This window comes from Aplysia californica, unplaced genomic scaffold (assembly GCF_000002075.1).
Source record: "Aplysia californica isolate F4 #8 unplaced genomic scaffold, AplCal3.0 scaffold00009, whole genome shotgun sequence".
In the NCBI taxonomy this organism is placed as follows: domain Eukaryota; kingdom Metazoa; phylum Mollusca; class Gastropoda; order Aplysiida; family Aplysiidae; genus Aplysia; species Aplysia californica.
This window is the reverse complement of record NW_004797279.1, coordinates 498559-512513: the sequence shown is the minus strand read 5'-3', so window position 1 is coordinate 512513 and position 13955 is coordinate 498559. Positions and strand designations below refer to the sequence as shown.

General features: G+C 39.0%; 1 protein-coding gene and 1 long non-coding RNA gene across 3 annotated transcripts in view; one reads left to right on the top strand and one right to left on the bottom strand.

The window, feature by feature from the left end:
• Positions 1-1118: 1118 nt before the first annotated feature.
• Positions 1119-13955, bottom strand: part of LOC101863788 (G patch domain-containing protein 1) — a 31927-nt gene continuing 19090 nt past the window's right edge. Inside the window, exons 12-22 of one of the 2 annotated variants that reach the window (XM_005089759.3) lie at positions 13354-13606; positions 12469-12644; positions 11764-11891; positions 10649-10776; positions 8613-8719; positions 7973-8243; positions 7019-7258; positions 6447-6572; positions 4742-4851; positions 3701-3852; positions 1119-1266 (exon numbers count right to left, since the gene is read on the bottom strand). In XM_005089759.3, the coding sequence (XP_005089816.1) occupies positions 1206-1266; positions 3701-3852; positions 4742-4851; positions 6447-6572; positions 7019-7258; positions 7973-8243; positions 8613-8719; positions 10649-10776; positions 11764-11891; positions 12469-12644; positions 13354-13606 (1752 nt within the window). In that variant the 3' untranslated portion in view covers positions 1119-1205. The remainder of the gene's footprint in view (positions 1267-3700; positions 3853-4741; positions 4852-6446; positions 6573-7018; positions 7259-7972; positions 8244-8612; positions 8720-10648; positions 10777-11763; positions 11892-12468; positions 12645-13353; positions 13607-13955) is intronic. The other variant, XM_005089760.3, reaches the window with a different exon arrangement.
• Positions 7135-10856, top strand: LOC118477699. The gene is made up of 2 exons (XR_004858551.1): positions 7135-7266; positions 10670-10856. It is a non-coding gene; the product is annotated as an uncharacterized LOC118477699 (long non-coding RNA).

The window sequence follows — 13955 nt, the reverse complement described above, 5'->3', positions numbered from 1 at the left end:
AATCTTTCATTTTTTTGTAGGTTTTTTTTGTTGAGTTATGAGAGAGTGGTTAGCGGGTGCTCTGGTGTGGTTTGCTCCTTTTTTCCTATCAAACATGTCATCCTCGTCTATCCTCCGTTTTTATGTTTGTTTCTCTCATGTAATGCCTCTAATCTTCGGCACTTGTGTGACTCAATTGTGTTGCAAGTGCTGTAAAACTCTTACTAAAAGAAAAGTTGAGTTATGACAGTTGTCCGGCCTTCTGTTTCTTTTTCTGTCTGTTGGGAAGTTGTTCTCGGCATTAGATCAACGATTTTCGCAGAGTTTGAAGCGATTTTAGCTGTTTCTTTTCATTAGCAACCAGGAATTTATGGATTCAGATGATGAAAGTACTCTGAATCGTCAGGACTCTGAATCTGGCGAAGAACTTGGTGTGGAATCGGATGATTCAAGTTGCAAGTTTACACTGTGAACCTAATGCCGATAGATCTAGGCCTAGTTCTAGTAGAAACAGTGACAATAATCGTGATATCGATGAAAGGGGTGGTGCTGGTAATGAAAGAAGAGGGGGGGGGGGCGTGGCAATCCAAATGTTCTTGTTCATCATTGGAACTGGAAGTACTTTAGCAAATCCTGAAAACAAATCCCTTAGATCAGCACTTGCAGTACTACCGGTCCCCGTGGTTTTATGCACCCCGCATTATTTAGCAAAATTTGATCATTTTTTTGCATAATTTCTGATTATTTTCATTAATCATTCTTTATTAAAATAAGCAGAATCGCATAATTTACCATTTTTGGGCTCAGTTTGCATAATTTCAAAATTTTCTTGCATAAAACTACGGGGACAGTACTACGTCCTACCCTCTACAGATGCTGAAAATTTCAGTGCTTTATGCTAAACGGTTTATAAATGAGAGCAGTTTTCCTACGCCCTGTCATTTTCTTCGTTTTTTACTGAAATGTGGTGGCAATGGGAATTACATAAGCCTTAGCTGGGTGTGGCAACGTAAAGGTTAAAAGGTTGTTGATAATACAGGAAAAACTTTCAAAGTCATCTATATTTTGGGCAATAGATTAAAGAAAATGAAAGACACTGTCTTGACAAGAACATAATGTGAAAGAAACACCACAAGATAATTTTTTATCATGTCTGATTTGACATACAAGGGTTTTAATAGCTGTACAAAAATTTGAGAACCAAAATAATAAGAGAAGTTCAATCATCACAGTTTCTTGGCCAAAATATTGGAGGTCAGCCCACTCTTCTTGGACACAGTCTTGAACCTGCAAAAAAGTTTTGGGTGAAAAAATATTTTTAAAACTTTGTAGTACCTCAGAGAGAACTCTGAGAACTGACAGTTAATGTGAACATTGAAAAAATCACAGCTCTGTAATTTATTTAAATGTCCAAGACACAACCGTGAAACAATTTTCGAGTACTATCTGAGCACGATATTCATCATATAGTACAAATGTAATTTTGAAGGAATACAGTAGAATCCTGTTTATAACGAGAGGGAGGGGACTGGTGCGAAATGTTCTTTATAGTAGGATTCTCGTTGGGAAATAATAAAGTAGGCCTAATCTATGAGTTTGGTGTTCTCTTTGTTCCTTTTCATCTCCCCTGATGATGATTTTGTTCAACATGACCTCTAGATCTTACTTGGTCAAAAAATCGAATCAGGTTTCTTTCTCTAGCGCCAGCAATGTTGACAGCTCAGTGTTTGTGATCAGAAAGAAAGGGCTCTGGCTCTAGGTTAACTCGCCCGCTGTGTTGTCCCCCACCCCACAACACCCTGTGGTGCGTTCTGTCTGCTTGTGCTCGTCACACATTCGCTCCATCTATCACAGCATTGTTATCTCTAAATCCCCACATCGGAGAAGAGAGAGGCATGGTAGGCCCAGATAAACTAGACTAGGCTGGCCTACCACGCGATGCCTTCTGCTTGTCTGCGCATGCCACACCGTCCCCATTCATTCGCTCCGGCCTTCATTGTTGGTTCACGTGGGCTCTCCCATTCTTTCGCTAAATCACCAACAATTTTCTCAACTGGCGAGTTTTATCATGTGTAATTGGTCTGTGCACGGTGCACAGCAGCAGCAATATTTCGCTATAACCGATTCGCATGTTTGTCTGATTGCGCAATAGCAGTATTTTATTTACAAAGATAAAGAAGGGAAAAAAACAGAGTTTTAGAATACTGTCTTTATAATAGACTTCTCGTTATTTCAGGACTCGTTATGAGTGGACTCCACTGTAATAATAATAGAATGCAGAAAAAAAATGCAAATTAACTACTGTCAGTCTGTATTGCAAATTTCCTGGAAATAAGGAAGAGGATTTGTGGTGCCTCGCCTTGTCAAGACTACCATTCTAATCTTTTCTGGTTTGGCTCATCCATTGAATGTCATCATATTGCAGAAACCTTGCTTCAACTACTAAGAACCACGAACAAATGTATACAATAGCGATTCAAAAGGTCAAGAAGCAAACATAAATACTTGTATTCTTTGTTTAAGAATTATATCTCCTATCCGTATCAGGTTTACAAATGAAAGTGTTGCTTAATCATTCCTTACACTTACACACTCATCCCCTTATATATTAACTTGGAATTTGGTCGACAAACAAATAACTGCAAAAGGCAAATCAGTCATGCAAATCTTTCCTTCTCTTAGAACTTATTCTGTTCAGGCACAGATGCAGCTGGCACAAAAAAAAGGCTTGCACAGCTCATACTCCTAAAAATTTTCCAAAAGAATGGCTTGCAGAGTGGGGTGTGCAAAGGAAACTGATACAAGAAATAATACTCAGAAAATGTGACAAGCCCATAGCTGCCAACTTTTCAAAGCCAATTAACAGATTTTACCAATGCGGCGGGTCAAGACGGGGTGGGAAACAGTTAAGAATGACCCTCAAAAACTACCCTTAACACACTTTTCTGCGCAGATGAAAATATTAGTGCTCAATAGATAGCTATGGTAGGGGATACAACAACAATTTACTTTTCGGCTTTGTTCTTATTATTATTCACAAATCCGGTCTTGAAAGTTCACAATTTTTTTTTTCAGCGTTGACAAGTCTGTTGGGATACCTGGAGGTGTCACCTCTGACTCAGAGGTTGACGTGTAATGACACTCCAGGAGCAATACTAGAAAACAGTAGATGCATTTTCTGACACCAAAATAGACTTCTGTACTCAGGCCCTCAAAGAGACATTAAATCATGTGTCACGACGTGATAGAATCAGAAGCTCGTCAATTTTTGAGCATTTGGAGTTATTGATATTGGTATCATTTTAAAGTTTGTTCATTTGTCTTGCTTTCAGTGGAAAAAAGCTCATCTATCATGGATAGAAGTCGAGATATTTGTAATTGAAGGAGGTGGAGGTCGCCTAGTTTCACAGGTAAAGTAAGAGAGAAAATGGCTTTCAATGATGAGTTATTTCCTTAGCTTGAGAGTCTGTGGAAACTGAAAATTTACATTTTTTGTGCCTTTCATTAACATTTTTCAGTAAAATCAACACAGAAATATGTTCTTTAATGGGCATGAAAGGTGCTGAGCCAAAAAGCGAAAATTTAATAAAAATTCACAAACCTGTGGAAAAATGAGAGTTTCTTCACTTTGGTTACTTTGACGAGTGCCTGATTTTACCACGCTGCCTCACATATGTTTTTAACGTACACGCACTGTTTGTCAGCTATGCAAGCCCCGTACCTTTCTATAAGTTCATTGTCGGAGACCTCTGAGCCATCACTGGACTCGCTGTCAGCCTCACTGCCAGAGCTCTCCTGTTTGGACTTGCCCGACCGAGAAGATTTCTTCTTGTGTTTCTTGCCCTTCTTGTCTTTTTTGTGTTTTGACTTTTTCTGTGGATTAAGATTTTAAGTGGGTTGTTGACGGATGCTCTGGTAAGGTCTGCTATGTCTTCTTTTCTATCAAACATTTTTCGTCCTTATCTCTCCCTTTGGCGCTCATATTGACCTCATGCAGTTGCGAGCGCCGTAAAACCTCTACTAAAACAAACTTATCTCTCCCCCTTCTTTTTTAGTGTTTGCTATTTTTCTTATCTTCGGTACTAATATTATTATGACCTTATTCAAAAGTATTGTGTTGCAAGTGCCGTAAAACTCTTACTAAAATGTTTAAAATCTATGATTTTAATAATAAAATGATAATGATAGCGCAGAGGTAATTTCTATAGCTCCCACTCACATGCAAACCACACAGCTCTTATTAACACTTTACAATACCTTCGTCTTATTCTTAACATGAACATGTATGCATACACTCTTTTGATTAACGCGGACACATAACAAACAATCATACAGCACAATAGTAGATGATGAAATGCACATTACATTATGAACTAAAGAGTACTACGAATAAGGACTCACTATCTAGAAAGCATTTCATGAAGTTTGATTTTAATTTTATAATTTTTTAATGAATTTCAAATTTTGACCTCTGCTTCACATCCCTCCTCAAATGCTGTGGTAAAGACCTCCAGAACTAAGAACATCTTTTCATCTTTACTGAAAATACTTGCCTGTCTAGAGTCCAGCTGTGCCCGTTTGTCATCTCTACAATCTATCAAACATGATAAATAGAATATTCCACCTACACACACACACACACACGAAGGGTCAATTGAAACTTTTAGTTAGACCCATCTACAAAAAAAGTTCTATATTACACATAAATATGCATGGGAAGTTTCGTTTCATTTATTTCAGTAATCTTCACTTTTTAGCTTACTTTCTTTTCCTTCTTGTGTTTGTGCCGCTTGCGATCCGCCTCCCTGCTATACAGTCGCCTTGGTTCTCCCTCCCGCACCACTGGCTGGATAGAAGCAGAAATGCTGGGAGCTGGAGGGAGAAAAGATTGTTAAAATCATGAGCAATCTGTCTTTGCCTTTAGTTACTGGCGATGCTAGTCTTTACCTTCACTATCTAATTACTCGCAACGCTTGCAGTGAAATTAAAGATTTTAACGAGGGTGGTTGGCGGAAGCTCTGGCGTGGTTTGTTCCTTTTTTTCTATCAAATATCTATCGTCCTTATCTGTCCTCCTTCTTTTTAGTGTATATTACTTTCCTGTAACCCACTATTCTTTAGCACTTATATGACCTTATTGTGCCGCAGGTGCCGTAAAACTCTTATGAAAAAAAGATTTTAATTGTAGGTGCTTTACACCACTATCAACACAATTTAGATTCTAGTGGTGAATTTTCTAAGGCTACACTAGGACATAAGTCATTAAGTGGTAAGTGCTGGACCAGATTTGCCCTTGCTTAACACATTACACCTTAACTCGCCCGGGAATTCCCTTACGCGCTCCACCCCGAACCGCCCGCACCGACCTAGCGGCTTTAGAAACGAAGTCTCGCCTTGACGAGACTCTGGGGCCGAGATTTTGATTTGCATAGTTATTGCAAAAAGTTTCTTCTTTCATTTGATTCCGAAACGAAATTTTTAGGGCCAGCAGTTTTAGTATTAGAGCCGAACGAAGTGAGATCGGTCACCGACACTTCGAAAGTGTTTCGACTTGTTGAAAAGCGACACGATTGAGTTCGAAAAAGGAAATAACGATGGATTAGAGCAAAAACAAGCATATGACAAATCATATTACTCAGATTTTGATGAAAACGTAGCAAGAGTTTGGGCAGATTCCGATTGATCAGAAGTAGAAAATCTAGAATTTAGATCTAGGGCCCGACCGCGAGGCTGAGAGTGACGGGTCGGACACCCCGATTGAACTAAAGTTAGACCATTTCCAACAGTTTGTGCATACATAAAGTTATATTTTTCTGAAACTGCATTCATTTTTCGATTTAACTCTTATTTTTTCAGGCTTTTTGGAATTTGTTAAGTATTTTTAAAATGTGTTTTTTAAAGGCTTGTATTCACGGGAGGTGGGTTCCTTCCCCTTGCTTAGGATCTAACAATGGACTTCCCATCTAGACCCTTAGGGTGTAATGTGTAGGATACACAACACTGCAATAAATTGTTACTGCTGTGATGGAACAGCTTGACTTTTCATTACTGCTGAATCATTAGAAAATTTAAAAGAACCATTCATACTGCATATGTTTAGTGGAGGTGTAATTCATGGTGAACCCTTATAACATCTGTCACATTTCACTAAGAATGATTAGAAGAGAAGTTGAAATAGCAGACCATATTAGAGTGCCAAACGATCCCCCCCCCCTCATTTGAGGTAGTTAAATTTATAATGAAATTACCCATCAATCAATGTTCGATAGTGGGTGGTAGTGGGTGCTCTGGTGTGGTTTGCTCCTCCTTTCCTATCAAATATCTATCTTCCTTAATCTCTCCTCCTTTTTGTGTATGTTACTCTCTTGTAACACGTCTATTATTCAGCACTTATATGACCTAATTGTGTTGCAAATGCTGTAAAACTCGTACGAAAGAAATGTTTGATCAAATACACAACCACCATACCTGGGGTGGAGCTGAGCCCTGGTGGCAATCTAGGGCCATACTCATCAGTGTTCTCATCAACTGTCACCGTTTCTGTTTGTGAGGGTGAGAGTCTCGAAGCCACGCTGTCACCATTGGGCGTTGTATCTGAAAGAGAGAAAACTTGTCTGTGAGAGTGAGAAGATATCCAAATGCCTTGCCACCGAAAATACATAATACATATTGGGTTTTTTTTAATTTCATGCAAAGAAACTGGAAGACAAGCCAAACAATCACAACTTAAAAATCAGCCATCTTTGTTCCTCACATAGTTCATACCAATTACCATGATGGATAATTTCCTCCTTCATATTTCAAGATTTTAATTTTCTTTGTTCATAAAACCATAACAAAATACTCATCTCAACCATATCTGGGGTATATAGGGAGTGGGGTCAAAAGACATCTTGGCCTATTCCTACCCAACCTCACTCCTTCCCCTCCAAATAAAAAAAGAAACAAAAAAACAAAACATTCTTTTTTAAGAATGGACATTTAAACACAATGCTTTCAGAAAGACAGAAAACATCTCAAGCAAAGGCTCCCAATCCTACCTTTACTTTCCACGTCCAGGTCATCAAGAACGCTGAACACAGACTTGCCTTCCCAGCGTGACCTTCCTCGTCGCGACTTGACCCCCGGGTCGCGCTGGACACTGCTGAATGGGTTCTCAAGGCGGGCGGTAGATTCAGACTGCCTGTGTATTGGAGTCAACTCTTGGTTGACCGGCGTTGTCTCGGGCGACAACTCATCCTTTATTGCTTCCTTGGACGGTGGAGTATGCGATGGAGATCCTGGGAGTGTAAGGGCTTAAAAATCAGCCATCTTTGTTACTCACATAGTTCATATCAATTACCATGATGGATAATTTCCTCTTTCATATATACTAAAGCTCGTCAAAAAACACTTCAAATGTTAATGACTACTTCACACAAGAGTAAAGGTAATGGATTATAAAAGCATCATTCATCATTTTCATGAGATATCATACATGTGGAAATAACGTGATTTATCATAAAAATTGTTATGGGTGAAGGAAAATGGTCTGCTTAATAAATGTCAAAACAAACTATTTATTATAATATAGATTTTTAAAAACAGGCACCCTAAAATCATTGCAGTATATTTAACCATGCACTTCCTTTCCTTGCGGAAAATCACATCAAGGTTTAGTTGAAATAGAACATTTTTTCTGTGAATTTTGTGAAATAAAGTAAAAACTAAACAAAGACAGTTAGCCTCATACGTTTATACAGAACTGAGATGTTGAGGCATATTTTAAGCTTTCTAATTATCGTGATCAATCAGCAATGAAAAATTAGTAAAACTGTATAGAAAAGAAGTGAGACGAGGGTAGGAGAGAAAGAGAGAAGGGGAGGAAGTAAAAGGATCATTATTGGGGCTATGTCCTCTGCATTATTTGTTGTAAAACGCACTGAGCACTTTCTTAATGGAAAATGCGCTTAAATGTAATTTTCCATCATAATTATCATTATCTGTAGGCATACCTGTTCTCTGTTCCTCCGGGCTGGCCACTAACGTCACATCTTTCACATCTTCGGCATCACTCTCCTCTTTCTCATCTCCTAGGTCATTGCTACCCTTGTCATCATCACTATCATCAGAGGTCTCAGAATCAGAGTTTTTGAAAATGGCTCGAAACAAGTCCATATCGGGAGCTGAGTCTTCGTCCGGCTTTTCATTTCCTTCATCATTTCCAGGAGCTTCCAACGTTTCAGTGGTTCCCCCGTCAGCAGTTTCAGTTTCTGGCTTGGGAGCCTGATGCAGAAATACATACAGTGGAACTCAGAGTCAACAAACTTGGATTTAACGAAAGGAGATGGATTCCCCATTTTTTTTTTTTTTTGTTAAAATCAGTTTTAAAAAATAAAAATGCAGTTCCCGGAAGCATATGCGTAGATGGAATGGACCCTGTACAAAAGAGACAAAAGAAACTAATTATGTGCCCCTTGCAGCTTTCGAATGCATCTTGCTACAGAGCCCGTAAACAAATTATTCGCATTTCATAACGGATGATTTTTTAACAATCACATATAGCCTACATACAACCCCTCAAACAATTTTATTGGATATTTCGAACGCTAAGCAATAAGAGGTTAAAGCAGCTAATAATAGATAGTAACTCACAAAGGGTTTGTGAAAATCTGGATCATCAAGAACTTTGAAGACAGAGGCTAAAGTTGGTTTCTTCCGTTTGTGAAAACCAGTCTCTGGCTCTGTAGTTTCTGTAGTCTCTGTAGAAGAAATGTATAATGTTTGACATTCAAAAAGTGAAACAGTGCCATGAGAAATAAGACTGGTCATTAGCCTTATTATGAATGGGGGGGGGGGGGGGGGGGAGTTATTTTGATTCTGATAGGTTTACTTCTTTTTATCAAAGGCCATTACTTTTTTTACTCTTCACATTCTTATTTGAACATTTTTATCCATCGAATATTGTTGAAAAGAACATCCCAGTCTATGAACAACTGTCAACAATTGAAATTGTCCATGACAGCCACCCTTTGTCAAGGAGAAAAGTGTTTGTCTTAGACTTTGACAGGTGGACGTCTTGGACAGTGTCATAATATTGAAAAAAACCCACACAAGTGAAAGGGTATGGGAAGTAGTCGTTTGTACAGGTGATTGTTTTAGACAGGTGGCTATGAGAACACATTCAATTGTAATTAGAAGGAAGAAGGCAAGGTTGTTCCAGAGCAGGGTATAGAGTGAAAAACGAAAACAAAGTCCTATTTCTGTTACAGTAGTCTCTGCATAAACGCACGGTGCTCGGGAGGGCTCCTTAGCGTGTGTTTATACGGAGCGTGCGTTCACATAAACCTTTGCAAGGGGAGGAAGGGACGCAGTCTCAATTCCTTATTACTCTAGTGACCTGCCTTGGAGAGAGAGGGTTGTTTTGGCGGATAATGTGACGACACGTGACTTTTGTGAAGGATTCTCCGAGTGGGTTTAAGAATACAAAGGCGTTGAATGTGGGTAAGAAAGACAGACTCAATGTAATGAATATGCACTACAAACGTCGGGAACAGATAGCCTAAGAGGAAACTGTTGGTGATAGTCATAGTCACAGAGACGACGGCCCAAGCACATGGCTTTCCAAGCGACCATCCCCGACCGTAAATTCATGCACAATCATTCTCTACATTTAAAGAAATATTTCTCTTGTGATTCGTTGAACAAGTACGTTCTTCGAGCACAACTGATTAGGCTTACTTGGCTAGATCTAATTTTTAATCCTGTAGAGGCCTGTCTTGTGTTTTACGGCATTTACGCGTGTCGCGCATCAGGTCTAGTTCTAACTAAACATTACACGCAGTCACTCAAACACCAGTCAGAAACCTTCTCTCAAAGATAGATCTACATTTCCAGTGTCCAATCAAAAAACATTTCAGCCCCCCAAAATTTCACCGACTAGTTCTAGACCTATGTGTCCGTGGAAAGATGGATGTGAAAACGCTGTCCATCACTTTCTTTGTTCGGCATGAGGGGCACTCTCACCAATTTTCTAGGCTTGTCTTATGCAAGCTGTGCAAGTTCAAAGGTTGTAGTGAACATTTCCCCTTGACAAGCTTTACCTGTCGGCGTGTTTCGCAGATTGGAACGTGCATTTAGAGGGAGTGATCGTGCGTATCATATAGTAAAAAACCCGTTAGATGACGAAAGCGTGCGTTTGAGCGGAGCGTGCTTTTGTATGGCATGCGTTCAGGCGGAGACTACTGTACTCAGATTTAAGCACAGTCACCCTTTGAGTATCATCAATAAAATAAGCAAACCATCACCATCATTCCACAATCTCCTAAATCAATTTCCAACTGTTATTTGAGTAAAGACATTAATGAACATCTTACAAAATTAGTTTCATTCTGTTTAATTTTAATTCTTTCCTAGTATCTAAACGAACAATTTCAGAGCCAGAATCATGTTCTAATTTAGGAACTCTCTTTTTCTTTGGTTTTCTCAAAACTTCAAAACATTACTGAGGTGCTTGTGAAATTATGCTGATGTTCAATCTACTGGAGAGCATTTTTGAGGGGAAAAAAGAGGCCAACATAGACAAAGAAGAAAGAGGGGAGGGGTATGTTTGTGTGTGTGTATCTGTGTGAGTGAATGAATGAGTGGGAAGAGAAGATGAAGAAAAAGCTACAAAGAAATGAGCCACAAACCATTCTTCCTCTTCGTTTCAGCACTCGGTGGCTCCTGAGTCTCACTGGGCTGATAGTCTCCAAAGGAGAGAAAGTTGAATACTGAATACTTGTCCCTCTTCACCGTGTTTAGGCCCACAATATCGGACCTGATGAAGAAAGATGAGAATTCAAATGAAAATAGAGCTCGCAGGGAATAAAATGCATAAACGCTTTGCTTAACTCAAAATTGTGTCTGTGTATTCTGTGTAATCGTTTTCTGCAGAAAGGGAAATCAAGAAGCAGGTTTCACTAACTTTTTTGGCTACAGGTTTTTTTTAAATACAAGAACTGAAGAACTTGTCCTAGACAGCACAGTGATAAAGTATGCTACTTCTAGTATTTTACACATCTGATCCTAAAACAGGCATTACTGAACATCAGGTCTTTCGGGGAAAAAAGACAAAAAGCAAAGATGACTAGGATGCATACTCTCCACATTTAGGACACATTGGTTGTTTAAAATGAGCCAGCATGCCAAGAGGACAGGCACCAGTCAAAATCCTAAAATAAATCTCAAAACATATTAAGGAAGGCATACATTTACATGAAAGGGAGAAAAATAGGGCAAACAGAAAGTTCTTAAACTAATGACAATGACAATCTTTATTCATCTCACGGGGAGAATTTTGCCTTGGTTGTTCACAATGGCAGCAGATGCTACAAAGAATAGGTCCACTCACGCATACGCACAAGACAGGACATTAGTAAATACAAGTCTCACGTGCTGCAAACCGCTCCATAAAAATTTTTCTCTCTCTCTCTCTCTCTGTCTCTCTCTGTGTTTCATTTGTAGCACTGAGTGTTCAATAACCTCACTGCAGTTGGTACAAATGAATTCCTATATATATCTGTCTGTTCTTGCTTTAAACAAAAGAAAAAACAAGTAAAAGATTTTTTTTTAAATCGCAGATTTCTATACTTTCAAAACGTTAAAATGTGACACTTTCAAATAAACAAAATTCCTGATATATCGGTATTCCATTGCTTTCTTGAACCCAACCACCCACATGAACCCACAAATTAGGATCCCAGAGAAATGAGTACAATCTGGGTTACGACCTATGGGTTCATAGGGTCAATATCAAAGCTCTCACCCTGGATACGGATTTGGGACATTGAATCTTCTGCAGAGAAGTTTATCCGGGTGCCACTCCACCTCCTCTCTGGTCAACTTGCCAAACATCTTCATGTCCGCTGCCTTGCCCTGGTCACTTTTCTCACTCTGTGGAGTGTTTCCATTCATACATATAAGTTGTGAAATGAATAAAATGTAAATATAAATATATATGATATGAATAAAACAGAAGATATAAGAATTTATTCAAAAGGAAGTAAGATGCATGCATCATGTACAAACCTTAGCAGTGGAGGTTCGAGGCACAAAAGATGTCAGCTTCTCCACACTGAGTCAGCATGCACACTTTTTTCTTGACCCCCTCCCCCCCCCTCCCAAAAAACAAAACAGTTTTTTAAAAACCTGCTCAACTACAGTCAAACCTGCTCTAACTGTCACCAGTATAAGACAGCCACTTAACATGTCCTCCCTTAGGTATGTTTTCCATTATATTAATTATAATGACACTGTGTAATATGGCCAGCTGTCTATGACGCCCACTTTCCTCCTTGATAATGAGTGGCCATCTTAGATAGTTTTGACTGTTTATACTTCCCAGGACGTTGAGGCTGTTTCAGAATGCTATCAGGTCTGCTGAGGTAATAATATAGATTGTAAAACACATAGAGCTTATTCAGGGGGAAATTTCACTATGCACAGGCCATTTATCATTACAATAACTAACCTCTGCTTCCATGGGCTTCTCTGCTGTGTCGTCGTCAATCATTGCCCCTCGCACAAACCTAGAGGACATCATTGCTGACAATGGACGGAAAATCTTGGCAGCTTTCGCAAATTCATCTCTCTCTCTCGATCTGTCCCACTCAGTCATGCTAGAACTCACTACAGACGAATAAGGATCTGCCCAAGACAAAAAAAACTATTTTAAAATAACATGGTGAAACTTTACTACTCAGAACAAGGGCACAAGAATATGTCAGTCACCAATAAAAATATTCAGGGCAGGAACCTAATAAGTGACAGAGTGTGCATTTAATGCTTTCTTAAAAAAGAAAATCAGAAAAGAAGAAATATACCTCTATCAATAATCCCTTATTGTTGCTAAGTAGATGTTAAGACCGTTATTGCTGGACACAAATGACAAATTCTCGACTCTTTATTTCTGCTGCTGCTATTTCTATGCGATCAACTACATGAAGTGAAAATAATTATGACACCAAGAAATAACACATCTGATACTAGATATAAAAAGCAAAGCTTTCAAATACAATATCCTAATCAATCAATGCTTCCAGAAGAACCAACAGGCTGCCAGAAATAATCCAGAACTTTTCTGATAACATGGAATCATGCTTGTGGGGACTCAAAATCTTAAGAATTACAATAATATTGTCTAATAACATCATGTAGCCTACCAAGCCTTTGTGACAATCAGCCTGAAGTCCAGTGAAATCCACACAATTTCAGAAATCACAGGACTATCAGATTTATACAGAAAATTGGCACCTCTCCTTTCAGTAAGTAAAAGCCAGTCCATCTTTCACTCCCCAAACAAAAAAAGTGTGTCCCCCCTCAAATTTAACAGCCTAAAAAAGTGAAAAAATTTCACCTTGAACTCCTTGCTTCACCAGAGTCAGATATCTGTCATATCTCTCTTGTTTAACAGGGTCTTTTCTGAAGGGTTGAAAGTTCAAACCTCCTTGAAATAGTGGGGCCTTGGGCGCTGCCCCCGAAGTAGAAGTACTACCGTTGTCAGCAGGTGTCACCTCAGCAGGCTTGAACTTTGACAGGAAAGAGCCAGGTTTTGCTTGAGTCGACTCAGTCGTTTCCCTCATCTCTGACAGTTGTGAAAAGGCTCCACTCTGGAATGCAAGAATTATAGATGACACCAAAGATGAAGAAAGATAGGAATTTTTCTACCTGGGGCCACCTTTCAAAACTTTTCAATGACAAACTGGAGGGCAGGAGAAACAATAATATAGCAACTAACTGGATAAGTAATCTGGCTTCAAGTCATTTATAGGATGTGTTTTGTGATGTCCGTCAGATTTCAGGGAGAAAATCAAAACCGCCATTTCAGATTTAGCTGTTTAGAATCCTGCACCGACCACAAAATATTATATCTTTATTAATCTCTGCCTCTCAAAATGTCTGATTAAACAAAAAAAAGATACGTATTTAAAGTAGATAAACTTTCAAGAATGACTGATT